This window comes from Cebus imitator, unplaced genomic scaffold (genome assembly GCF_001604975.1).
Source record: "Cebus imitator isolate Cc_AM_T3 unplaced genomic scaffold, Cebus_imitator-1.0 Scaffold245, whole genome shotgun sequence".
In the NCBI taxonomy this organism is placed as follows: Eukaryota; Metazoa; Chordata; class Mammalia; order Primates; family Cebidae; genus Cebus; species Cebus imitator.
The window spans coordinates 1,090,248-1,107,107 of record NW_016107560.1 but is presented as its reverse complement, the minus strand read 5'-3'; the positions used below and the strand labels follow the sequence as shown (position 1 = coordinate 1,107,107).

Here is a 16,860-nt window from a genome sequence, read left to right as displayed (position 1 = left end):
GATCTAACACATTTGAACTGATAGAAACAGAGAGCAGAAGCTGGAGGGATGAGAGAAATGGGGAGATGATGGTCAAAGAGTATAAAATCTCAGAAGAGGAATAGGGTTTTTTTTTTTTTAATCTATTACACAACATAGTAAATATCATTAGTAGCAGTGTACTGTACATTTCAAAATTTCTGAGACAGCAAATTTCAAATATTCACACCACAAAAAAGATAAGTGTATGAGGTAACTGATATGCTAATTAGCTTAATGTAATTATTCCTTATTGTATTCGTAAATCACAATGTCACTTTTACCTCATAAATATATACATTATACATTTTTAGTTTACAATAAATTTTTTTAAATAATATAAATGCATTCTACTTGAAGGAATTCTACTAGAAGGAATCTTAGGTACCTGAATATTCTCCTGTATATTCTACAACTATTCCTTCAGGTAGAATCTGAATATTCTACAAATACACAGGAGAATATTCAGACACCTAAGATTATAAAGGGAGATGCTTATATATGGCATATAAAACTGTATCAATGAAGAATTCAAATTATAGAGTATATGTAGTAGACAGTGGCCTTTTAATAATATTCTGTATATCCTCTAACTTGTGAAAAAGAAAATGTTATCAACCTGTAATGAAACAGCCAACTATTTTTCCTAGTTCTGACATATTTCATATATATTAGTTAAAAGTGACTGGCGAAACAGATTTGCTGTCATATTTCTTGAGTATTAAATCATGAAAGTCTGACACTACATATGAAAATAGAAATAATTTTATCCTATAAACCCTACCTTTCTTATGATTTTGGCATCAGCATAGTAATCATTAGAATAGTGTTAAGAATGGATATGTCAGCAATAATTTCCTATTATGCGTTTATTCCAAATGTAATGTAAAATCCCAAGGAATAAATTATAAGTATTGGACCAGTTTATATTAAATCACCATCCTAATTAATCATTAAGAACCCATAAATTGGAAGAAAAAATAAGTTTTTTTCAAGAGACAGTGGACTACCCATCCTTTAAGGATTTCTTAAGTTCTTTTTGAAATTTGGCCTATCTGCTTTGGTCTCACTAAGCTCCACCTATGTAGGCCCCTGCACTAATAAAAAGCATTTGTTTATATCTAATATTGTATTTTCTCTATTTTATGTCAAATTTGTTTTTCCATATCTGTCTTCTAAAAAAGAAAGAATATTTATATTTATATTTTATGTTCATTATTTTACAGAACTAAGAAGGTTAGAGTAATAAAATTCTTATAGATTGGGCAAATTTAAAGAAAATATATGTCTTTAGAGATGATACTTCTCCTAATACGTTACTAGCTCTGTTTACTAAACATTCAAGGCATGCTGAAAATGGAAAATCATTTTACTTGTTTAGATAATGTCCTATGATACGAATTTTCCCAACTGTATACAGATTTCAATCACTTTCTTCCCAGAAAATGACAGTTATCTAATTACAGTATACTGATGGGCTGATGGCAAAATTCCAGGTAGGTTTCATTAGGAACAGGTTTCCAATTGGTTAACATTAGGTTATCCGAATACTCTGCTTTCTCTGCTATATATTTAATATCTCTAAACATATAAAGACTGCAACAGTTCTAAAAACTTAAAGAGACCACTAACATAGTATTTCACTCATTAGAGAACATTTCTTCAAAACATTTTTAAATTTTTTTATTTTTCTATAACCTCATATTAGAAGTGATCAAAACATTTCTTTAAAATCCTTTATGCTAGACATTCTGATACAAATACTATAAATATAATATGCTCAAACTTTTTCACAATCCAATTATGTGAACATGTTTATATTTACTTATAAACGATGATATTAAATGTAATAAGGACTCAGTAACTTCATCAAGTTTCATCCAGGTGAAACTAAAATTTGCATACAAGTCATCTGACTACAAAGGTCATATACTCCATGCAGCTTGCTAAGAATATGCCTGTCACATGAGGATCAGCAAATGCAAAGCATTTGGCTTTGGTATTTACAATAAACATTTAACTAATTTTTTCTAATAAGAGTGACTCATTGACCTTACCTACCTCTGCTAACCCAAGGACAACTGTCTGGCATAATCAGTCTGTGGCTAACTAATCTAAAGTAAAATTTGAAGACATGGGCTTGGACCAATCAGTACTAAATGCTAAATGAATTAAATGATCCAATCTTTGTGTATAAAATCTGTCAGAACTCTGTTTTATGAGAATTATCCATTTCTGCATTGTCCGGGTACCATTTGGTCAACATTTACAATATTAATGACAGCTGTTCACAGTGGTGCTCACAATTTATCACATTCCCTCTTGAAGCTCCCTAGATTCTGGCCTGCAGTCTGTTGATGATGTCTGTGGAGCAGGCATAACTTACTTAGATTCTCATCTGTTTTCAGTGACATGTAATCTAGACTTTAACAAATATGCCAGCAATGTACAGCTTAAACAGGTGTAATTTGAGGGTTTTTTTGTTTAATTCAGTCTCTGAAAATTATTAGATCTGGATTTAGCCTTGCAAAATCAATTCAAATATTAAAATTGTGCTGCTTATATAAAGTGGAAAGAGAATGTATTTTAATGGAAGCGTTGACCTCCAGAAAGATGAATAATTTGCATCAATTTTTGTGCATTATGTTAAACTAATGAAGACAAATGTATTCATTTGTTTCAGTAAAGCTGAAAAACTGAAGGCTGGCAATTTTATGCATCTATAAATTACAGTACTTATTATATGATGAATTGAGAATTTTAGAAATGGATGGTGAACAAAACAGGGAAAGAACATTCTTCTCATATTGATTTCTATTTTTATAAACCTTGGCATCTGCCTCAAACAAACAACATACCTCCACTGGTACCAATTCTGCATCTCTTACTTCACCAAATAATGAGAAATTCAGAAATAAAGAGTGAATCTTACGCATTTAACATTAGAAAATAGATGAAAAAAACGGAAATTTCATTTTGTTTATATGTCAAAGCGGCACACTTCTACCATAAAAACTCAATAACAACCCATTGTTACATGTTTTACTTTAGGCTAATTATGGGTAAGCATAATATAATTTGATAAAAGTTACTTGAGAATTATTAATAGTACTACTGCTTTTTTATAATCATAGATAATATTGTTTTAAAGCATTAGCTTGTAAAGGTAACATTAAAGTCAAATACTAAATTAAATACACCCTAATAGTTCTAATTAAATCAGTAAATATGAGAGAAATAAATTGTATATAACAGATTTGTGAGTGGCTAAAATTACCTTTAAATTTAATCTTCATATTAAAAGGCATTCTATAAGTATATCCACTTCATCTTTACATTCTTCATATATAGTGTTTATTTCCATAATTCTCTAACTATGACATGACTAATGTATTTCTGGTTTTGTTCACAGAAATACTCACTGACTGTTAAATAATTATACGCTGACTGTTCGGAATTCACTATTGATTTAATCCCACAAATAAAATGGAACAACTGAAATTACAGAAAATTCTATTATCAATAGTAGGCACAGACATGAACACAATTCCCTTTCTCCACTGCCACATACCTTGTTTGTTATTAAAGTTGTGAGGAACTAATACATGAAAGAAAGAGGCCACTAACTCATTGCTAAAAATAGAAATCATCTTAATGACACCCTTCACTTGTTTTATATTTCTACCAAATTGCATAAAGCAAAGCAAACTAACACCAACTGGTCCTAATGTTTTTTTTTCTAGACTGCTGCTTTCCTATGAGCTTATGCACTGCTGAGTCTGCCTAGTCCTCAAAGTGCAATATGCACTCAACATTTGAAAAAGAGAAACCAAGAAGGCTTTTAAGTATGGGCAGTCAGGAGAGAAGCAATGCAGCCAAAAATGCCATTAAGGAGGGGAAATGTTCCCAGTTCAGATAAATAGATTATCACCTATGGTGAAATAAGAGACAGGACTGCAACTGCCCACACAATTTAAACATTCCTTAATGAAACTGCTGTGATTTGCTCTGCTTTTAACTCACTCCGAGCTTTTTAAAATATTGTTTTGAATGAAATAAGTTCAGTTAACTTACTAAGATCCCCTACAACTTAAAAATCTACCATACATGTATATGCCACTTTAAAATGATGTTGCTGCAGTCAGAAAAGCTCTGAAAGGATTTAATGTCACTCCAAACTTAATTAAACCGACTTCAGCTTATTTAGCATTTACCTTCACATCATTGTTGATTGCTCCACTAAGGTATTTTTGTGTATACAGAGATTCCTTAATTAAATAGCTTATTCTAAGTCATTCAAGTGATCTCACAGCACACTTTGGGCGGTAATCATCACACTCAGAGTGATGAATGGGGATGGTGAGGCCTCTAAATGAATCAGTCAGAAGGCGGCATGGCAGGATATGAAGAGAATGTACGAATTTGGGGAAAATGGGGCAGGGTAGATATATGTACAATTTTTAATCCTTTGTTTTCCTGATTTCCCAATTGAAAAGACTCATGAATATTTCCTGTTTTCATTTCCTCACCAAACCATATAGGCTTCCTTGAAAATCTCTCAAAATCTGAGCAATAATAAAAGCAAAGGAAGTTCCTCTCTTTGATCACATATAGAATATTAGCAAAGGTGAAATTTTCACTATGGATTATAGCTCCTGAATATATAAATTAAAAAGCCAGGGGAATTTCTTGAAATAATCTGAATTTTTCAGAACCTTAGCTCATATTGCTCTGCTTTGAATATAACTATCTCATTAACTCTTGCTGAGAAAGAGCAAGAACCTCAAGGAATATTTTTCACTCCTTAATGAATTCCTTTTTTGTTTATAATTAAGTACAATTTTTTAAATAAGTAAATATATTAATACACTACTAACCATTTTAAGTGTGCTTCAGCAATGGTTACATAAAAGGCAAATGCTAATTTACTAGTTGGTTGAAAGGCTATGGGAAGTCAGAATCTCATTCAAGTATTAGAGTAGCATGTCACTGATTTTATTAATGACTAAATAAATACAAAGAATTCATGAAGTCATATTCCTAGTAGATGTATAAAATAGTAAACTATAAATTACTGCCTGAAACCATAAATTACTGCCAGAAACTTTTACATGAAATAAAGTATCTAAGGGAGAATAGTGTGAAATGTCTGTTCCTAAATCACACCTCTTCAATGAAGTTATGTGAGAGAGTTAAGAATCATAATATACTGTGTCTCAAAACCATTTTGACTTTATGTTCTGCTTTGAATGAATAAAATATCATTCAGTAAATTTGAGAATTTAATATTATCAAGTTAAAAAGAAGAAAACAAGTTATCTGAATAAAAAAACCAAAAAGATATAGTACAATGCTTGTACATCAATGATTTAAATATTTATTTCTTTGAACTTAAATTAGTTTGTGCAAATTTGTCTCACTCAAAATTAGGCTTAAAACAAGATATATATATATACATATTCAATCTTTTTTTAACAATAACAAGACCTTTTAATAAATTTAAATTCAATATTATTTGGAAATGAAAATAAGAATGTGCTAAAATGTTTTTTCTAAACATAATATGTGCCATGTAAAGGTATTATTCCTATTTTGGGTATTTTTGTTAACATGTACCGATAATTTTACACCTAAATTTCTTATAAAAGTTATTAATTTATCATGAGCAGTTGCCTAACTTTTAAAAATTTATTTTAATGAAACACTGATATGTTACATATTACATCACTCTAATTGACGATTACATCACTCTAATTGACACATTACAAAGTAATTATTCTGTCTAGAAATAGAATCCAAGTCAATTTCTATAAGTTTCTTGTATCTGTGCCCTTGCAAATATCAGTGAATATTTTCCACAATTCAAGTTTCTCCAGAAGGGCAAGAATTGATTTGAGCAGCCATGAGTTGAAGAGATAAGAAGGAAAAAAAGAAAGAAAATAACTATATCCTCAGGCCTATAGTTTCAACTTTCTTGTTCTCCTATCTTATATATAAGCTTAAAATTAAAAGAAATGGAAATCCCAAATGCTTTCCCTAGTATTTTTTCCAATTTTAAAAGTTAAATGAAAACACTGTGAATATATCTATTAATATTGTGAATTGCTTTAAAATTTAAATTTATAATTAACATACTAATTATACGTACTTATGGAGTACAATGTGATGTGTTCATGCATGTATACAATATATAATCATCATGTCAGAGTAGTTAGCATATCCTTCATTTTAATATTTATTATTTTTTTTGTGGAAATAGCATTCAAAATCTTGTCTTCTAGCTATCTTGAAATATACAACACATTGTTATTAGCTATGGTCACTCTACTTCATAACAGATTGTATTAGCAAAATAAGTCAATACTTTGTAACAGCCTCAGGAATAGGGAGGAATCAAAAATTGCTTATTGTGTAGTTCTGACAAACTATAATGGAAGACTTCCTTAGAACTGATTCAACTACATATTTTTTAAATAAAAGTAGTTTTCACATCTGAAATATCCTAGTGAGTTTTTGAGATTTCATGTAATATACAGTATTGATTTATTTTTAGCAAGCATTCCTGCAGAGCAAGAGAGTATGGTAGAGACAGTCCTGGTATGTTAGTATATTGGAGTCACAAAACAAGCAAGAAAACAAATGTAAAACCCAGGTTCTGCTGACTCTGGTTCTCTCCCACTAGTCAGTGATGTCCTCTAAGACAAGGTTGGAGATGCCTGATGCATTCAGTGGTTGAAGCATCAAAAACACAATATAATGTTATCAAAGCTCAATCTGATATAAATTTACAAAAGGAACAGGGATGGACATGAGATAACTTTCTTCTTTATGTTTAAGAAAACATAATTTGGTTAAAATTTGCAACAAACTTAGTTAACTTTAAAAAAAACAAGTAGCTGATTTTGGGGGGGAAGAAAATTCTCAGATTTAAGCTTTAACTTAGGTATAAGTCAAATTCTTTACTTTAGAAATTTTAATGCTATGAACACTATTATGTAACTCTCAATAAGAAAACACATTTGTGATACATTCCAAAGTCCTCACACATCTTCCCCAAATCTTATTCAATTCTTATTTCCCTGGATTATTCAATTTTATTTAATGAGGCAATCATTTTTGATAATGTAATATGCCATACTTATCATAAGCTCTAAAAGTGATCTGTTGTTTCTGTTTATAAATCTTGCTGCATCATATTTCCAGATATAAAATTCACTCATTCAATAAATAATGATTGAGGGTGCATAGAATGTAAACACTGTTTTTGTATGGGCTTACAACAGAAATAGCGAACAGCAAAAGAGAAACAAATATCTCTGCCCTTATCCAGACAATGAAAACCAGGAGAGAGTGGTAGCAATATATGAGTCTTATCCAGACAATGCACACCCGGAGAAAATGGTAGCAATATACTAGTCTCACTTCTTTCAGAGACGACAATAAAAAATGCATTTATTTCAGCTCTTCCCAAATGATAATACAGGACAATGGGAGCCTAACAAATCACTGCTTCCACCTCTCATAACTACTTTAAGAGTATGCCTGATTTTTTTAATGTGTTCTAAGATATCAGCTAACTGTATTTCTCCAAGTAGTCTAGCCTAATTTAAACCCTGAGAAAATTGTCAAACACATTATTTGCCAAATTATTATGTTTAGCATTTAAATAAACCTGAGATAATACAATCCTCCTCTTTTACTAGTTAAAAAAATTGAACTTAGAGGCCATAAATTTCAAGTGACTTGTTCAAGGGCACTGTAGTGACAAGAATAAGTTCAGAATAACAGTGTGCAGAATACTGCATGATGATATTCATAGCACATTATCAGCCTCTTCTTCTGAGAATATATAATTTTTCCTAGAAAAAAATATATTTCAAAAATTATCAAAGAAGTTGTGCATCACAAATTCCAAATAACTGGTGCAGTAACTCATGAGGTTCCTGGGTTCAACATGCATTTCTTACTGAGGGAAAAAGCCATAACTGACCTAACTATGCAGATTGCCAAGATTTGACCACTCCCATCACACAGAGCTAGGTCAATATACCAAAGGTTTATTGGGGATAAAAGTATAAACTTACACATTTTGAGAAGAAATGTTTTTCAAAAATATAATTGTGAAAACACAATCATTTTAATACATTTATAGTATATTAAAATTAATTGCCAAATTTTGAATTTGCACATAATTTTGGAATAACAGAAACAAAGGTTCAGGAAGCCTTCCCCTGGTGCAGGTAATACATGAGTTATATTTTCTGTGGAGAATTTAAAAATAATGGTAGCATCCATTATCATTATGCACTGGGAAGTCTAAAACATGTAAAAGATAAAATACTCCTCCTTCAAAATATCTTTCCTTGGCCTACGTTCTAAACAATTATTGTTGAGCTTTAACAACTGAGCTTTTATTGACTTTGAATTAGCATATACTTGTATTTTATTCTTTAATAAGCATTGTAATCCACCTGGAAATAAAAATAGGAAAATTCCAGTCATACCACTATCCCCTCAACTATATAAACTCAGCTACACTTGTCTATTTTGAGAGTAAAAACTCAAGTTTGTTTATTTCACTTTCACAATGACTGTACAATTATTCTTTATTATGAATCTACTACATAAATGCAAGAATTATGTAAAAATTTGAATTTGAAAAAATCTCAAAATTTTTTCAAAACTAATTCAAGCTATTTTAAACCATAATAAATCTCAGATGATTTTTCCAAATGTAATATGATTTAATGTTAAACTTTTTGGTGAAATATTATTGGATTTCCTAGACATTTCAGAGTTTCCAGAAATCAATGATCAGTTTTGACCAAGTCATTGACAAATTTGCAGAAGGTTCAAAACATGTATAGTGTTATTAGTTACTAATCATGAGTATGTTTCCCCTTTTCTTTCAAAAAGTACACTGATGTAATTAAAATGTATTAACAATTACTTTTTTCTCTCTATACAATTAGTTTCCTTTGGCTACTCTGAAACATAACCATTAATTTAGTGGCTTAAAATAATACCAAATTTATTATCTCACAGTTCTAGATACCAGAAGTCCTAAAAGTGATGTCTCTGAAGGACTGTATTTCTTCTAAAGTTAACCTGAATTTCTTGGCTCTCAGTGTCGTGTTCTATCTTCAACATCAACAAATAATATCTTCAAATCTCCTTCCTCCTTTCTCTCTCTCTCTCTCTCTTTCTCTCTCTCTCATTCTCAAAACTAGGAATTAGTTTTGAGAAAATTTCGAGATACTAACTCTCTCATTCTTTCTCTTCCTCTTTCTCTCACATCCCTGTCACAATCACATCTTAACTATGACTCTACCCTATAGTCTCCCTATTATAAGGGCTCTTGTGATTACTTTGGGCCCATTTGGCTAATGCAGAAAAATCTCTCCATCTCAAGATCCTCAACTTAATCACATTTGCAAAGTATGTTTTGGCATGTAAAGTAACATATTCACAGGTTCTGGGGATTAAGTCATGGACATCTCTGGGGAGCCCTTATTTTGTCTACCACATGTATACACGTACTGTAATGTTTATATATATACATATATATACACACACACACATATATGTATTTACTTAATAGAACAAACATAAACATATTCATACATCTTTGTACATATATAATCAATATCTGTATTTTTTTTCTAGAAAATACAATTCATTACGTAATTTTATTATTTTGGCTAAAAATGATTTTGTCATACGGAAGAAGGGGGATTTTAAAAATAATCCTGAGTGTTAAATATTCTAGATATGTCATTGGTAAATAGTCTATTTGTACCTTTTTTTAAGTAAAACAATTCTAATGATATTTGTGAGAACCATTTATGCCTCACTTGTTTTAGTTAACTCTCTAAGTCAAATACTATATTCATAAGCCACAAATTTTAAAAAGTAAATTGTTATAAAAACTTTAGCCTACTCATAAAACATTTTTTTGAATTTAAGATTGAAAAGAGACGGTTAGCTGGGTTATGCTGTGGGTTTCTCAACACTGATACAGTAAGAATAGCTACTGACCATTTTGATAGAAATTATTTCTTTTCTTCTTTTTTTTTTTGAGTCATCTATTTAGAATAATATGCCCAAATTGATAACCTGCTTTTACACAGTCACAGAGGGGTAGCAGGATATATTTGGTAAAAACAAAATTCCTAATGAATGGCATATGTGGAAACACTGTTTTTCCCCTGTCTTAAAGCAACTCAGATTGATGAACAAAGAACAGATGGCGGACATATAACTTACCCATGGGAGTGCCAACGCCATAACCTTTGGAGTCTATAAGGCCGCCAATCTGTGTCAGGTTACAGTTCCGCTGGGTGACAAACTCGATGGTTGTTGACTCCATTAGGAAAGCATAATCAGAGGTGAGGACTCGCTGGATTCCTTCTTCATTACTTTTGACCAGCACTGACTGTCTTCTGCTACTCATAAAGGCCCACATTTTGTCATATGTGGAGATTTTTGATTTCTGAAGAAAGTAAACATAAGTTGGTCGTAAGAAAGATATATGCATAGTTTCCATATGGTCCTACAATGTTTAGACACAATGGACTACATTTAGTCTGCTTGTACCATCTTAAACCATATAATTTTTAAGGATATATATACCAAAAAAAAATCTGAATCTGTATAACAAGTTTCTCATAACAATTGCTCATCATATTTCTAGGTTTGGTATAGATTTGTTTAACAAATATATTTTTTATAATCTTAATGTTCAAAATGCATCTCAGTACATCATAGAAAGTTATACATACAACCGAAAATAAATGATTTATAAGGAAGTTCCTTTGTGCTGGTATCTTACCTGAGTATTTCATATTTGTCAGCATCTCTTTAACAATAAATATGGAAGAGAGAAGCACTGCACTCAGATTGACACTGTAAAACTACAAGAGTTTGTTTTCCCCCAACTTGGATTAACATAGCACAGATGCTACATTGGCCTCCAGGGATACACAAAAAAAGTATAGGTTGAAGAGATGAGGGGAAGTTGTTACAAAGAAGAATGTTACAAATAAAGATGTCTACATTTCCATGGAGAAACAACTTGATAGCCTCAGAACTTCTTAAGCTGGCCTTCAGAAATCTATTATTCAGGCCTACTAAATAACTAAAGATTCCTGGACCAATAAAATTGAATAGTTTTTATATCCAACTGAAAATTCTCAGTAGGGCTTTACTAGAATTTCATTACTAAAAGAAGAAAATAGGTTTTGTTCAGAAGGCCCTGGTAAAATATAAACAGGAAAAATGTTAGTATCTGCTTCTTGAAAGCTCATCTGTGAAATGTTTACTGTCATTTAATTATTATATTATACAAGTACCAAAAATAATACTGAAGTTATAAACACAAGAATGCTATTCAGCATACTGGTTGCATTATCATAAAAAGTCAAAACTCTTTTCAAGCAAATAGATATGGAATTTTTTTTTTTTTTTTTTACAGAGTAAGTATGCTTTTATTTCTACATGTGCAAGGAAATAAATATGATGTTACCACTACTTCCACTAAAAGGCAGGCGCACAATCATACAGAGAAAAACCCTGGCACTGTTTCAATGACAAAATGGAAATAAGTACCTTATGATTTATCAGGAAGAAGAAAAAGGTACAATGAGTACTTTACAAAGACAAGGACAGAATCAGAGCTAAGACTGGGTAGAAATGTAAACCTTTGCTCTCCAGTGAAACACTGAACATGCCTGCCTCATCCTCCCAAAGTGCAGGCATGAGCCATTGTGCCTGGTCAAGATAATTATATTTTATAATGCTACATGAATTAGTCATTGTTAATATTTTGCTACAATCCATGTGATAAACACATCATTCTTTTAAAATCACAACTGAAAATCAATGAACTTTAAGAAATGTTGTTACTCTTTCCTTTATAAATGTATATAGTTTAATTTTAAATTACCATGAACTATCATGTTATTTTTACATTTGAAATATCTGATCTACAATGCTAACAGTTAATTGGTGTAATAAGAATTTTACAAAATATATACTCACTTAAAATTCTTGAAATACTTTCCAGCACTGATTTTTCATTTCTCTAAGCATTTCTATTATTTTAAGGGCAAGATATATTTAGATAGAAAAGTCACCCAAACTGTTTTGATTCTAATAATAAATATAAAAGCCTAATTTAAGAAATTTGATTATCTGCTGGTCACCTTCCAGGAAAAGGGTAACTTTAGAATCCACCCTCACTCCACATATGTCCAGAGAGAGTCCTACATCCCTTTCCAAGCCAAAATAAACATGGGTTTAAAAAAGAATTTATTGAAAGGATGCCTTAAAAACAGTTAAATTGTTACAGCCTATCTCTGAATAGAATGATGACTCCCCCATCCCACCAAAGCAGGGACTAGTAGTAGTATTCTCTGGAGAGGAAGCAAGACCATGCTGGACAGTTGAACCAGGGAGGACCATACTGAAACCAGAAGGAATAAGTTGAAATCCATAACCCATGTTGAGATTAGTCAGGCTTATAACTGTTTTGATTTATATAGTTCCTCCAGAAAGAAAAATATAAATACTTTTCAAGCAAAATGGATAGTATTAATAGTAATGATAATAATAAAAGTTTAAATTTTAGCATGTGCCAGATGCTCTTCTAAATTTTTTACAAATATTAAAGTTTGTAATTTTTATAAAAATTTGTAGGTATTTTTGTACTCCTTATATAAATGAGGAAACCAAAACACAATGATTTAATGATTTGCCTAAAATTACATGGCTACCTTGTGACAGAACCAGGACTCAAACATGCGAAGATTACCTACAAGGTTCATAAACTTAATCAGCGCACCACACAAACTCTACCTAAATATATATTTCATGGATTTTCCAACTAAATTACCTACTACATACCCTGCAGTGAAACTCAGTTTTTCAACTTTGAGTAAGCACCTAGAGTTTGCAGTGAGCCTTTTAAAATCTATTAAATGTGATCAAACAGCCAAATATCGAACAGATATTTGATGACAGCCTCTACCATAAAATGAAAAGACTAAAGCAAACAGAATGGCATAAATGATCCTCAAAGTGGTAAAAAATATTGTGCAAAGGCAACAAAACAAAAACTCAAAATGCCTTCTTTTGCATTTAGAACATTAAGAACACTCTAATATGAGAGAAAGCACGCAAGAGATGCTACCTTGGATATGAAGTTGATGGGAGGGATAATCAAAGAAAGTATTCTTTGGCCAGGGCACCAAGAGCTAAGGAACAGGGTGCTAGAAAATAATCGTGAAATAAATAAGGGGTGAAGAAGGTTACCTGACACGTTCCCTTAGCTTTTGAAACTTTAGACAGTCTCCTTCTGAATTCCAGGCCCCAACTTAAGCTCACTCAATATCTTCTGTAATTCAGATAGCCCAATCATCAAGGTACTTTCCCTCACTTCTCTTAGATAACTTACTTCAGAATTCTTGTAATTGTAAATTCTTTGTCTCTTTCAAATGTAAATCTTTTTGAAAGTCTCTTGGCAGTTTTTCAACACCAGACTGTTTTTCTAAAGGGCCTGCAGCCATCCCTTTGAAAGGTAATCATCAAGGGAGAAAATATCTCTATCTTTCAGTCTCTGGGGAAAGGTGGGAACCTAACTTCAGACAGAGGGTCTCTTGTTCCAAGTTGTAAAACTAGTCCTGTGATGAAGATATGAGAAAGTTTATATTTCCCTTGGATAAAATCAATTAGCAAACACTATGGTCATAATCCCCCACACCCACCCAATTGTTGTTAAAAATTTTTCCCACCCTTAAAATCTCCCAGATCATCCTTTAAAACGCTCCAGAGTTTCAGTCCAGTGCAGAGATTGAGTACTGATCTCTCTCTTTTTTGGAATAGAAAAGTCTTTCTTGTTGTTTTAACTTTTCCCAGTACAATTTTTGTTTCCACAGAGCCAAGTTACTCTTTTATTTAAAATATGTGTATCACCATAGAATACTACAAAGTCATAAAAAGAACAAAATAGTTTCCTTTACAGCAGTATGGATGCAGCTGGAGGCCATTATCCTAAACAAATTAACACAGGAACTGTGTTAATAAAACCAAATACTACATGTTCTCAGTTATAAGTGGGAGCTAAACATTGAGTACTCGTGGACATAAAGACGGCAACAGTAAACATTGGAGAATGCCAAGGGAGGAAGATGAGGGGAGGCAAGGGTTGAAAAAATATTGGGGACTATGCTCACTACCTAGGTGACATGATCAACTGTACCTCAAACCTCAGCATCAACTAATATGCACATGTAACAAACCTGTATATGTATCTCCTGAATCTAAAATAAAAGTTGAAATTATTAAAAAAATTTTAAAAATAAAACGTGTATTGAATTACTGTTATGTAATAGGCACAATTTTAGACAATGAGCAGGGTCCAGGTTTCATAAATAGTTAACATGCAAGAATAGGCCTTAATCATACGAGCAGTGAGAAGTAAAGGCAATTATGAAGCAGATTGTATAAGGGTGATGAAATCAGATGTACATTTTTTATTTCAGATTTACATTCTGAAGGAATCACTAAAACTACAATGGATGTAGAAGATAATTTAGAAGCACATAACTTCAGTCTAAGGAAACAGTACTTGGACTAGGGAGATGGTGCTGGAGATGAACAGATATCCAGAAACTCAAGGGCTGTGTGTGTGTGTGTGTGTGTGTGTGTGTAAAATGATGCATAATACTAGGTAATTATTAAAATATAAAAAGTATAGAAGAGGTTTAGGTTTAACAAGTCTTTGGTTTCTGGTTTAGTCTTTAGTTTCTGGTTTAAATTTTACCGACAGAGGGGGAAAAAAACTGAAAGAAGATCAAATTTTAAGGGAGAAAGATTATAATTAGTGAGTTGGGGACACATGAAGAACATTCAAATGGATCTTAGTTAGATATCTAAATCTGGTGTTCAGAGGGGAGACCAAAGCTAAAAATGTAGATTTCGGATGTCATATTAGATACAATTGACCAAGTAGTGGGCAGATGCAGAGAAAGACAGGAGAGAAAGATGAGTCCTAAGATTAAGGCTTGTAGAATTTTAAATTTCACCAGCTTGCATAGGAGGCTGAATCTGCCAAGGAGATGTAAAGAGAGTAAACAGAGAAGGAAGAAAATCCAAGTACTACAGAAATTAAGGCAAGAGAATGTTGAGTAAGGAAGAGGTCACTTGTAGTGACTTTGCTAAAAAACCACAAAAAATGAAAACTGAATAATTTCCTTTGGATATGGCAACAGAGAGTTTCTTGGTTATTTTAACAAGAGCTAATTGAGGGGAGTGAAACTCTTAGAAGTCACATCAAAGTGGATTAAGAAGGGATTTGAGGAAAGTACATTGATAGCAGTAAGTGCCAAAAAGAAAAAAATAAAAAGTACAACTCCAAAGATGAGCAGTTCCAGGACAGTAGATAGAAGAATATTTTGGTTTAAGTAAGATTTTAAAAGATTGAAGAGATTTGAGCATGTTTAAATGCAAATAGGAGATGTTTCAACAGAAAGGAGAGGTTTAAAATGTCAAAGAAAGAAAGAACAATCAATAATGCAAAGTTCCATTGACTAACACCCCCCCCCAAGTTCCTCCCCTCAAGCCCCTGGTAAATAATATTTTACTTCCTGCTTCTATGAGTTCAACATTTTTTAGATTAGATGGATAAGTGAGAATATGCAGCATTTATCTTTCTGTGCCTAGCTTATGTCATTTAGCATGGTGACTACATTTAATTATACTGTAAAATTATACTTGAAAGTTTCTAAGAGAATAGATCTTAAATATTCCTACCACATACACAAAAATATAGGATGATGAATATGTTAATTAGACTGATTATGGTAAATATATATATGTAGATATAGATAACATGCCAAGAAAGTCTCAGGAATTGAGACAGCCTGGCTCTGTGCATACTTGCTGTCAAATTTATTAGGAAAGACTTTCCAAAATTGTAAATATATATATATAATTTTTATTATTTTATTAAGGTCAACTGTACCTCAGTGAAGCTGAAAAAAATAAGGCAATGTTCCTAATAAGGTGGGTCCTGAGTAGAATAAATGAGGATTTAAAATGCTGCAATCAGCTTGACCTCCAGTTTCAGAATATTTATATTAAACACCCATGGGGTTATACTTCCACTGTAAGATATATCATATAAGGAGAAAATAAGAAGCCTCAGCTAGATTTATTTTTAATAAAGCAGAAAGTTGTTCAACATTCTCAAAGTTAAATAGGCTATAGGATCTTGAAAGGTAAAAGTCAATAAATGGGAAATGTACAAGTTAAAGAAAGGAAATAAAACTGAACTTAAGATCAGTGAGGAGGTAAAAATAAAATTAATAATCAAATATTTCTATGTTGAAGAAGAAAGTTGTACGCAAACTGACATATAAGAAAGGAAATATAAAGTTACAATATAAACTAACGATGTGAGGTGGAAAACGATGGACATGTTGAAGGAACCTCCTGTAAATACATTTTGCTCCATCTCCTGTGATAATGGTTAGTGTCATTCAATGAAGTAGATACTGATCATTCCCAAGGGTCCTGATGAAAATCAAGCATAGGGACTAAGCTGATCAGCCAAAATGTCCACAGTCTTTTAAGGTTCTCTGACCACTGTGATGACAGAAAGTGAGAACTGAGGCAAAATAACAGGAAGATTCAGGAATTGAGTCACAGCCTGGTCCTATGCATAGATGCTGCCAAATTTGTTAAGAAATATTTTCCAAAAGAATGTAGTACCTCAGAGAAATGTATAAAATAAAAGACAGGTAGTAAGCTAAGCACATCATAAAATAATTTTCTGTTTGCAAA

The 16,860-nt window shown here is 31.9% G+C and overlaps 1 protein-coding gene across 5 annotated transcripts in view; it reads right to left on the bottom strand.

Annotated features, from left to right (window-relative positions):
- GRIK2 (glutamate ionotropic receptor kainate type subunit 2) overlaps nucleotides 1-16,860 on the bottom strand; it is a 729,530-nt gene that overhangs the window by 30,894 nt on the left and 681,776 nt on the right. For all 5 annotated transcript variants that reach the window (XM_017498581.2, XM_037727899.1, XM_037727898.1 and 2 more), the window contains exon 15: nucleotides 10,285-10,510. In XM_017498581.2, the coding sequence (XP_017354070.1) occupies nucleotides 10,285-10,510 (226 nt within the window). The remainder of the gene's footprint in view (nucleotides 1-10,284; nucleotides 10,511-16,860) is intronic.